General features: G+C 39.0%; 1 protein-coding gene across 2 annotated transcripts; it reads right to left on the reverse strand.

Annotated features, from left to right (window-relative positions):
- Positions 1 to 9,599: 9,599 nt before the first annotated feature.
- Positions 9,600 to 11,734, reverse strand: LOC103271028 (transcription elongation factor A protein-like 4). 2 transcript variants are annotated; one of them, XM_008068509.2, is made up of 3 exons: positions 11,631 to 11,734; positions 11,002 to 11,069; positions 9,600 to 10,605 (listed from the first exon to the last, which is right to left on the reverse strand). In XM_008068509.2, the coding sequence occupies exon 3, from the start codon at positions 10,580 to 10,582 to the stop codon at positions 9,983 to 9,985; it is 600 nt and encodes a 199-aa protein (XP_008066700.1). In that variant the 5' UTR covers positions 10,583 to 10,605; positions 11,002 to 11,069; positions 11,631 to 11,734; the 3' UTR covers positions 9,600 to 9,982. The 2 variants fall into 2 exon arrangements, with proteins under 2 accessions (XP_008066700.1, XP_008066699.1); XM_008068508.2 differs by having other exon boundaries at positions 9,600 to 10,610.
- Positions 11,735 to 11,991: the final 257 nt, after the last annotated feature.

An 11,991-nucleotide genomic window follows, 5' to 3' on the forward strand; every position in this document is an offset into this window, starting at 1 on the left:
ATTTATCATAATACTATAAGGGATTGGGGGGGTATCTGATGTCAAACCAGGCAAAGTGGGCATCAAAGAGAGGCCCAAACATTACCTGTACGATGACCACTTATATACCGAATCCTGAATTGTACCCCACAATTTTAAAATTAAAAAAAAGAAATAATAAAAAGAAATTAAGACCTTCCATTAGTTAAATGACACCGCTAAGAGAGTTGAAAGACATGCCACAGAGGGAGTGAGCAATAAATTTCACTGACCAACAGCTCATATGCAGAATATATTTTTTTAAAAGTCCTACAAATTAATATGAAAAAGACACATAAGCCAATACTAAAATGGGAATAATATAATCACTTTGTAAAAGAAGATATCTAAATTGTCAAAAAAAGAAAATGTGCTTAACTTCATCAGTCATCAATGAAATGAAAAAGATAATTTATGGTGAGGATATAGAGCAATGAGAACTCTCATCACTACTGACGGAAGTTTAAATGGATACAACCACTTTGGTAAAGTTTGGCATCATCTCTTAAAGTTTACCATGCAACTCCACCTATAGATGGCTGCCCAAAAGAAATGTGTGCAGATGTGCACTGAGAGATATATACAAGAATGTTCATATCAGCATTTGAAAATATTCAAAAACTAGAAACAACCCAAATGTATATAAAGAATAAAACAATAAACTGTGATGTGATCAATAGTAGTATATCAATGCAAGTAAATTAAGTACATATAAACATAAAAACATGAATTAATGCCATAAAGATAGTGTAGGCTGATATAACAAAATACTATAGACTTATACAAAATATATACTTATACAAAATACTATAGGCTTATAAACAAAATAATTTTATTTCTCACAGTTCTGGAGTCTGGGAAGCTCAGGACCAAGGTGCTAACAGATTTGGTGTTTGATGGGGGCCCGCTTCCTCACAGATGGCTGTCTTTTCACTGTAACCTCACATGGTGAAAGGGCAAGAGAGCTCTCTGGAGTCTCTTTATAAGGACCCTAGTCTCATGACCTAATCAACTCCCAAAGGCCCCAACTCCTAATACTATTTACTTTGGAAGTTAGGAATTCAACATATTAATTCTGGAGGGACATAAATATTTAGTCCATTGCATATAATATTTAATAAAATATGCCAGCCATAAAAAAACGTGCCATATAATTCCATTTATATAAGGTTCACAAAACAGGTAAAAGTAAACTATATTGCTTAGGATGAAAAATATAAAGAAAAAAAGACATAACTATAAATTTCAGTACTGTTATCTCTAGTGAGGAGTGAGGATAGGTTGATTGGAGAGAATATCACTGGTGATTCTGGAGTCCTACCAATATTCTATTTCTTGATATGAGTGGTGATTACCCAGTTTTTCACTTTATAATAAATCATTTAGCTCTATATCTTTGGTATGTGTGTGATTCTATATGTATGGTATCTTTAATGATAGGATGTTAAAATGGCAAAGTTTCAAGGAGAAACAAATTCAGTCATAATGAGACACTTTAACATATTTATAACAATAACAGATAGACCAAGCAGACAAAAAAATCAGAAGTGGTAAAGAAGCTTTGGAACAAGTTGACTAACAAACTTTCCCTAAGGACATATATAGAACCCTCCATCCAGTAAATGTAGACATGAAACATTTTATAAAAACTATTATTAGACCATAAGGATTTCTAAATAAATACAAAATGATTGAAATTATACATATTATGTTCTCTGACCCCAATACACACATACAGAAATCAATAATTGATAGCAAAAAGAAAGTTAAAAAATCCCCACATTTGGGAATACTTTTGCTTTTTCTCAAATCATTTCTCCTGGTATTCCATACTGATAGAATTTGATTTGGTGTTAAGAGAATTCAGGCCCTATAGGGGGCATACTTTTTGACCCAATATTACTAGTGGGGGTGAAAGTGAAAGTAGTCATTCATCAAACCCACTTTAAACATGGGATAACAGATTCTGGGAGGGCAAAAGATGGTTCCAGGATCAAAGAGCTAATAGTAAGTGATAGGGATGGGACCTGAACTTTGGTGTGAACTTAAGATACCCAGCTATGCTGCCTCTCTTTATATCTGCATTGCCATCCTATCAGTTGTACATTTGGAGCTGGTCAGAAGTCAGTGACTTTGGGCTCAATTTTGAAGACAAAAAGATAGTTGGTCCTGGAAACTATGTCTGTGGATTCCCAGCTATTCCCAGTAGATTTGAGGACCAGCTTGTATAATTCAGGAGAGTCTTGCTCCACACATTTCAGAGGCTTCTTCACAATAAATATCTACTTTCTAAGAGAAAGATTTTACCAGAAGTTTGTCTCAGAGCTGTGGGGAGATGTTAATTACCCAACTCCATCACACTCTCCACTTGTTATGTCACCTAAGGAGAGGATAGAAGCTAAACAAAAGGAAACATTTGTGAAAGTCAAAGGCCAGAGACATAGGTCCACTAAAAGATAGCGATTTAATTAGAAGATTTTTAAATACCCCCCCATCGTGGATCTAGTACAATAATAGTAAATTACAACTGAAAGAGCTGCAAAAACCAGACTCTCTGGGAAGCCCAAAGTCGGGGGGGGGGGGGGGGGGGGACAAAACAGGAACACTGAGAAATTTGATGCCTCTAGCACCTTCAGCAACAGCAAACATTAATCAAAGCACAGCTCCTAGCCAGATTAACATAGCTCATATTTGAGGCCTCTTTACCTCAGCGCCCATTACCTGATATGACATATCCACCTTTTAACAAAAAATTACAAGATCCATCAAAAGGCAAGGAAAAAAAAGGTCTGAAGAAACAAAGCAAACATTAGAATTAGACTCAGATATGACATCACTTTTAAATGATCAGACAGAGAATTTAAAATAACTGATCAATATGTTAAGGGCACTAATGGAAAAAGTAGACAACATACAAGAATAGATGGGTAACATAGCTAGAGAGAGGAAGCTTCAATAAAGATTAAAAAGGAAATATTAGAAATTAAAAAAAAATTCTATAATAGAAATGAGGAATGCCTTGGATGGGTTCATCAATGGACTGGACACAGTTGAGGAAAAAAAAGTCAAGGAGCTTAAAGATATGTTAGTAGACACTTCTCAAACTGAAATGAAAAGAGAAAAAAAAGAATGAAAAATAAAACAGAATAGAACATCTAATAACTGTAGAACAATTTCAAAACAAGTAATATATGCTTAATTGGAATACTAGAAGAAGGAATAGAGAATGGAGAAGAAGAAATATTGAAGTAATAATGGCTGATCACTTTCAAAATTAATAGACACCAAACCATATATTCAAGAAGTTCAGAGCACAAGAGAGAGAATACAAAAAAAACCCAACCCTACATGTAGGCATATAATATTCAAACTGTATAAAACCAAAGACAAAGAAACTCATGAAATAAACCAGAGGAGGAAAACCCCACCTTACCTATGGAAGAACAAGAATAAGAATTGCAGTGGAATTCTCACCAGAAACCATGCAAGCAAGAAGAGAGTGGAGTGAAATATTTAAAGTGTTGAAAGAATAAAACCAGCAACCTAAAATTCTATATCCAGTAAAATTATCCTTTAAAAGTGAAGGAAAAATTAAATAAAGACTCTCTCAGATAAACAAAAACTGATGGAATTTAGCACCAGCAAACCTGCCCTTTAAGAAATGTTAAAAAAAGTTTTTTTCATGCAACTCAGATCTACATAAAGAATAGAAGGGCACTGGAAGTAGTACAAAGGAAAGTAAAATAAAAATATTTTTCTTATTCATAATTGATTTCTAAAAGATAATTGTTGAAAGAAATAATAGCAACAATGTGTTGATTACAGCATATGGATAATTAAAATGAATGACAAATACGCTGTATTAAAGTACCTGTACCGACTACAAGTTAAGTCGGAAAGTATTATTTAAAAGTGGGCTTAGGCTGGGTGCAGTAGCTCAAGCCTATAATCCCAGCACTTTGGGAGGCCGAGGTAAGAGGATTGCCTAAGCCCACAGGTTCGAGACCAGCCTGGGCAACTTGGCAAGACCTCATGTCTACAATAAATCAAAAAATTAGCCAGGCATGGTAGTGCGTGCCTGTAGTTCTGGCTACTTGGAAGGCTGAGGCAGTAGGTTCACCAGCAGGTCAACGTTGGGGTGGCCGTGAGCGTGCCACTGCATTCCAACCTGGGTGATGGAGTGATACTCCAACTCAAAAAAAAAAAAAGTATGCTTAGATTGGTTAAAAATGTATATTGTAAACTCAAGAGAAATCACTAACATTTTAAAAAAGAATAATTGATATACTGAAAGGAGACAAAATGAAACTATGTAAAATACTCAATTAAAACTAGAGAAGGCAAAAAAAGAAGCCAATGACAACAAATAAAGTTATAAACATGGTTGATGTTAATCCAAATATATCAAGAATCACTTTAAATGTGAGTCATCTAAATATACCAGTTAAAGACAAAAATTGTCAGAGTGGATTAAAAAAGACCCAACTATATGTTGTCTACAAGAAGCCTGCTTTAAATAAAAAGACTTTGAGAAGCTAAGTGTAAAGCACTGGAGAAAGATATACCATACTACACTAATCAAAAGCAAGTTGGAGTAGCTATATAATTTCAGACAGAGTAGACTTCAAAACATGGAAAATTACCAGGGATTAAAAGGGGCATTTACATAATAAGGGAACAACTCTCCAACAACACATCATAATCCTGATTACATATACACTTAACAACAGTGTGTCAAAATTTGGGAGACAAAAACTAGTAGAACTGAAAGGAGAAATAAACAAATCCACTACTAGAGTTGCAGACTTCAACACCCCCCACCACCTGTCAGTAATTGATATAGCAGGCAGAAAATCAATAAGGATACAGTTGATCTGAAAGGCACTGTCAACTAACTTGAGCTGACACTTAAACTAATTTATAGAACACTCTATCCAACAGCAGAACACCACATTTTTTTTTCAAGTTCACATAAGACATTCACCAAGAGAGAACATATTCTGGGCCATAAAACACATCATGACAAATTAAAAAGAGTAGAAATCATAAGTATGCTCTCAATGGAATTAAACTAGAAATCAATAGCAAAAAGGTAGATGGAAAACCCAAATATTTAGGAATTAAACATACTTCCAAAAAACAACTCAAAGAATCCTCAAGAGAAATGTAAAAATATTTTGAAATAAATAATAAAATAGGATATATTTGTCAGATGTAGCAAAAGCAGTGCTTAGGGAGAAATTTCTAACTTAAATGCATATATGAAAAAAGAAGAAAAATCTAAAATGAATAACCTAAATGTTCCCCTTAGAAAACTAAAGGAAGAAGAATAAGAAGAGTAATTTAAGCCTAGAGCAAACAGAAGAAAAGACATATTAAAAATTGGAGACGAAATCAATGAAACCGAAAACAGGAAAATAATAGACTAAATCAATGAAATCAAAAGCTAGTTCTTTAAATGGGTAAATAAAATTGATAGGTTACTTGCCAGGCTAACCAAAAAAAAAAGACCCAAATCAGAAATGAAAGTGGGGTTATCACTACTACTGACCCCATGGATATTAAGAAGGTAATAAATACTATAAACAACACTATGTTTACAAATTTGTTAGCATAGATGAAATGGACCGGTTCCTTGAAAGGCACAGATTACCAAAACTCACATAAAGAAAAATAAATAAGCTGAGTAACCTTGTATCTATTAAATACATTGAATCAATAATTAATAACCTTCCAAAGATGGAAGTTGCCAGGACTGTAAGGCTTCACCAGTGAATTCTATCAAACATATAAAAAAGAAATAATACCAATTCTCCGCCATCTCTTTCATAAAACAGAAGCAGAGAAACAACTCCAAGCCAACCTGTGAGGCCAGCATTATCCTAATTCCAAAACTGGACAAAGACATTACAAGAAAGAAAAGAAAAATCATACAGACCAGTAACTCTTTTGAACACAGATGTAAAAATCCTCATCAAAATAGTGAAACAAATCCAACAACATATTAAAAAATTATGCAAGCCGGGCTCGGTGGCTCAGCCTGTAATCCCGCGCCTTTGGGAGGCTGAGGTGAGTGGATTGCCTGAGCCCGCGGGTTCGAGACCCGCCTGGGCAGCAAGACCTCATCTCTACAATACATCCAAAAACCAGCCGGGCGTGGTAGCGCACGCCTGTAATTCCGGCTACTCAGAAGGCTGAGGCGGGAGGATCGCCAGAGCCCAGCAGGCCGAGGCTGTGGTGGCCGGGAGCAGCCACTGCACTCCAGTCTGGGCGACAGAGTGAGACTCCTACTCAAAAAAAAAAAAAAAAAAATTATGCAAGGCTGGTTCAACACTTGAAAATTAATCAATATAACCCACCACATTAACAGACTAAAACAAGAAAAACTGTGTGACCAAATCACTTGATGGAGAAAAATCATTTGACATCCAATATCCATTCATGATAAAAGCACTCAACAAACCAGAATTAAAGGGGAAGTTCCTCAGTTTGATAAAGAACATCTCTAAAAGTCTACAGTTAATATCATACTTAATGATGAGAAAATGGACACTTTTCACCTTAAGATCGGGAACAAGGCAAAGATGTCCTTTCTCATCACTCCTATTAAACATAATACTGGAAGTCCTAGCTAGTACAGTAAGACCAGAAAAAAAAGGAAATAAAACATACGATTGGAAAGAAGGTAATAAACTATCTCTATCTTCAAGAACATGATTGCCAAAGAACTGACAAACTTCTGGTTGCAAAGTCTCAAGATACAACATTAATATACAAAAGTAAATTGTTTTCCTGTATACCAGCAATGAACAAATAGAATTTGAAATTTAAAAATGTCATTTACAATAGCACTTCCAAAATGCAGAATGTGACAAAAGAATTTAAATGTATTACAAATGTATGAAACAACCTCACTGAAAGGGAGGAGGGAATAAAATGATGGAAGAATAAGGTGCTGACATAGGTAAATTTGGAAATGAACAGAGTGGGTAAGGCTAAAGGCAAAAGGAACTGTACATAGCACTCTACTCTAGTTGATAACGTTTTCCTCAGGGGTACAGGTACAGGTTAACAATTTTGAAACTATACATGTGTACTAGAATTGAACAGTTAACAAAATGGATGGTGGACAGTGGGAAACAAGTTTCTTACAGTTGAAGTGAAAGGTTACAGATAAGCAAGGGGAGGCTAGAATGATCCATATGGTAACAGATCAGTTAGAGATACCAGTATAAAATCATATTTAGTTTTATATAGATACAGGTGATTACATATAGAAATATTTATATTGCCGTACACAGTGGTTCAAGCTGTCATCCCAGCACTTTGGAAGGCAGAGGTGAGAGGATTGCCTGAGCTCAGGGGTTCGAGACCAGCCTGAGCTACATAGCAAAAACTCATCTCTACAATAAATAAAAAAATTAGTCAGGCATGGTGGCACATGCCTGTGGTTCCAGCTACTTGGAAGGCTGAGGCGGAAGGATCGCCTGAGCCCAGCAGGTCAAGGCTGTGGTGGCCGTAAGCATGCCACTGCACTCCAGCCTGGGCAATAGAGTAAGACTCTGATTCAAAAAAAAAAAAGAAAGAAATTTTTATATTCATGTGAATATTTTCTTTATATATATGGCTTATTTTATATTCATATATCTCCTTGCTCTGTCAACTGAGAGGGCCTAGAAGCAATGATATCCCAATAGCAATGAGTATGCCTAGCACCCAGATCTTGGTTTTTTAATACCATTTTCCAACATAAGATACCTGGGCTACTTGGAGAAATGGCTGGTTCTAGGACTTAGGCATGAAATATGCAAGAGAAGGCTAGAACATCTTGTCTTGCCAGAAAGTAAGAAAGTAATTAAAAAAAAAAACCCACAACACAACAATGGAGGTAAGTCAAATGAATATAGGAGCCAACTGGAAGCTCTCAATGGGCAAAGCTGAAACAATTTGAGCAAGAAAATATGCAAAGTAGTACTGCACTATAATCCAAAGCATAAAATAAATATTCATGAGTCTGTACTGATCTAAATAAATTGAATATATAAATAAATGGAGAAGAATCAAATACCCTTTGCAAAAGAATTCCAAGTAAATTTAGTAGATACTCTGCCATCAAGGAAATGATAATACCCCATTCCTTAAGTGTGGGCTGCAAACAATTACTTTATTCCAAAGAGTACAGTATGGAAAGGGAGACATAAAAGAGTGACTTTACCATGGAGAAACACTACTTCAGTCAAGTGACCAAGGTTAACATCAACAGTGCTATGTACCCTTTATATGCCATGAGAATGGCATTTTACCTCTGTGGTCTTCTTTCCCAAAACACAGAACACACGTGAAACCACAAAGCAAAAATCAAGCAAACCCAAATTTTGGGACATTATACAAAATACCTGAGCAGTATTTCTCATAAGTGTCAAGGTTATCACAAACATGGAAAGTCAGACAAATTCTCATGGCCAAGGGAAGCCTACAGAGACATAACAACTAAATGTAATGTGATAACTTGGATAGGATCCTGGGACAGAAAACAGACATTAGGGGAAATATGAATAAAGTATGTACGTTAGTTAATTGTCAAAACTGGTTCATTGTGACAAATGCACCATATTAATATAAGATGTTAATAATAGTGGATACTGTATATGGGGTACTCTGTACTATCTTTGCAATATTTCTGTAAATCTACAACTGTCCTAAAATAAAAGGTTATTAAAAATACTGTAAGCAAATAAAAAGCTACTGAAGAGCCAGAGGGGGGAGAAAATCACATAAGTAGATGGGTCTGTTGAAATGGTAAGGCAGGGCTTTCCTGGGAGACAATTCCTAAGAAAAAAGTGTCAGCAGACAGGAGATTAACAATTGAGAATAGCATAGCATCTGGTCACTTAGTTTTTTCTTCTGGCTCAATCTCCAGTATCTAAATCTGGTGGAAATGGCTATATGGAAAAACACACACAAATCAACAAAAAAACATGGAGTGTTTTATAAGAACTTTACAAAATATCAAGACTCAAGTGATGACTATGTCCTACCCGTCTGGATTAAGGTAACTATTTATTGTAGGTAGAGAGGAAATTCTCTACTCTTCTGTTGGGACACAGTGTTGTTTTAGTCTACCATAGTCTCCTGCCCACTGACAGTAGTGGAGGCCTTTAGGAGGTACAGGATCCATGAAAAGAGGCACAGTACCCAACAGACAAGGCATTACCCAGGGAGAGTGGCACCCACCTCAGCTATCTGGACTTATTTCTGGGCAAAGGTGAGACCCCAGTCTTTCCCCAAAATCTGCTAGTGCAGGGGGAGAGGATAGGAGGCAGCCCAACACAGCTCACACACTCAGTGCCTCCTTTGATCTTCTCCACAGCCCTGGAAGGCAAGTTTTATCCTCATTTTACAGATGACAGGCTGTCCCTTACAGCAATGGATCTGTAGTAACTGTCAGGTTGATTCCTCCAGCTTTGAGACGCAGAGGTAATGGGAGTTTTACCTATCATTTTACATCCTGACAGCAAGAATTTAAAGTGTCTCCACTGCCTTTATAAACTCACTGGATGGTTCTGTGGATTACTTATGCATTGTTTTCCAATATTTTATCTTTCATTATTTTTATGACTTAAGTAATATGTGTTTTTAAAAGAAAATGAACAGATGAACAAAAACCACTGTTAATCTTTTAGTGGACACATCTTTCAGAGTTGTTTTCTATACATAGGTTACTAGGTAAGTAACTTTGTACTTTTACAAAAATATACTGATGCCATATAGTTGGTTCTGCCAGTTATGTTTTTTAATTTTGCAATGTACCATAAACATTTTTTTCATGCACTGGATGAAAATCTGCTACTGAAAGTAGAGCACTGGAGTTGGGTCAAAAGGCTGCTAGTAAGAGGAGGGATGCCTAAGCAAAGTATTAACATAAGGTTAAAGCCCAGGACCTGGAAAATGCTTGCCAGGGACACTACACATAAGGAATGTCTTCAATGTCCCTTCGTGGGGCCCGGCAGCCACCCCTGAATTCCCTTGGGCCTCTGGGGTAGAAGGGGTCCTGTAAATTCCTTTGCATCCACAAAAACGCCCCCAACTTCTGTTTGCTTTTTCTCTTGTCATCCTCCACCTTAGCCATATTGTCAAATTCTCTTATCATGTCCTCATTGCTGAAATTCATATCGTGTATGGCCTCTTTATATTCCTTGATGTAATGAGCCAGTCCCTTGTTGGTTTTTCTTTTGGCTTTCCTGGGTACATCATCCTCAGCTGGGCGCTTTCCTGAAGCCCTTGCTTCACTCTCTGGCTTTTCTTCCTCTTTTGGCTCTCCCTCTCTCTCTGGCTTTCCCTCACTTTCTGGCTTTCCTTCTTCTTTTGTCTTTCCCTCACTCTCTAGCTTTTCCTTATCCTTTAACATTTCCTCATCTTCTGTCTTTCCCTCCTTTTCTAACTTCTCCTTTTCTTCCAGAGTACAAGCTACTTCTGACTTTCCCTCATCCTGTGGCTGTTCTTCATTTTCCATCTTTCCTTGGTTGGAAGGCATTCCTTCATTTTCATTGTAGAGTTTTTCCATGTTGAGATTTCCCCCTCCTTTTCCTGTCCTGGCGTGGGGGTTTGGGGTGGGGGTGAGGGGAAGGAAAAAGGAGACAAAGAGGAGACATGGCAGACTGAGGGCCTGGGGTGGAATATAGGTCCGGACAGTACTTGCATCTTGCCCCTGGTCAGATTTCCCCCAACCTAGCCGGGCCCCTCAGTGTGCCTTCTGCCCACCATATAGCCCACCGCGTAGCCCACCACTCCTCCCACACGCCTGAGTCAACTATTCCTTGGCAGGCCTGCCACCTTCTCTACATCCTCCAGCCTGGCAAGGTCTGTGTGCATATGGCGGGGGAATGGGCAAGTGGGGCCCCAAATTCTGTCCACCACACTCTCAACCCTACTGGGAACCTGTCCATGCAGCCCCCCACCCCACCCCCCGCCCCTTTAACGGACCTGCGGGAATTCTGGTTGCTCCTGCTTTCCAGGCCTCGCAGAGTGCTGGGAACAACAGACACGCAGACCTGTGGACAGACAGAAGGGGCAGGAGCTGCGCGCTCAGTGGACTCCCAGGGACTCAGGTCCCTTTCCTGTCTTGGGGCCCTCTTCCCCCAGCATTTTCCTCCCGGACCTCCCCTGCACCCCAGCCGCCATTTCTTTCCAGGCCTCAGGGGCCAGACCACTGTGCTTTCCAAACTAATTTTGGATCTCTGAGTCCTCTTTTCCTGGAGGCAACTCGCCTCCGACCCTTGCGGTCAACATTTTTTTCCATGCACAGAATGGTAGCGGGGGCGTATTTCCACTGTCTCACTGCTGGGGCGTCCCCCAAGCCCACCATCTCTGGCTCCAAAATGGACGAATGGCAGAGAAAGCGGGCATGGATACTTGGGGTGTCCGCCTTCCCCACCCTCTGTCCACTGGCTGCTTGCTCGCCGTCAGCCACCCTTCACCGTTTCCCACCGCCATCTCTGTGTACACTCAGGCCAGCTTCCCTGGACCCGACCACTGCCAGCCTTTCCCTGGCCGCCCCGCCCCCTCCCCCATTCCAGTGTTTCGCTAGCAGCGTGGAAGGCACTCTCACTGACCTGAAAGAAGCTAGAACAACAATTAGGAGCTCAGGGACCGCAGCAGATCGGTCCGACCGCAAGGACAGAGGGCAGGAACCCGGACTGGTGCCCACATCTGCGCCACGTAGGTCACGTGAACGCACCGGAGCTCCGCCACCCCCGCGCCCCGCCTCCTCGCCCGCAACTGCCAGCCATAGCCACCTCCCTAGAGCAGGTATCTCCGCACCTCCCTGGGCTCTTTTGTCTTTTTCCTCTTGCTGAGAAGTGGTCAAAAAAAGAATTTTAATAAAAATCACAAACTCTTTTTTAAAAATATGATTTGGGCGGTCTGGGAGAGGAGTCTTGATAATGTTGCTCTTAAATTCCATTGAAAAAACGT

Source organism: Carlito syrichta, unplaced genomic scaffold (assembly GCF_000164805.1).
Source record: "Carlito syrichta isolate Samal-C Ts95f unplaced genomic scaffold, Tarsius_syrichta-2.0.1 Scaffold311121, whole genome shotgun sequence".
Taxonomy (NCBI): Eukaryota; Metazoa; Chordata; class Mammalia; order Primates; family Tarsiidae; genus Carlito; species Carlito syrichta.

What these genes read in the sequence shown, in the direction of transcription:
- LOC103271028 (XM_008068509.2), bottom strand. Translation starts at nt 10,582, where the DNA reads ATGGAAAAACTCTACAATGAAAATGAAGGAATGCCTTCCAACCAAGGA.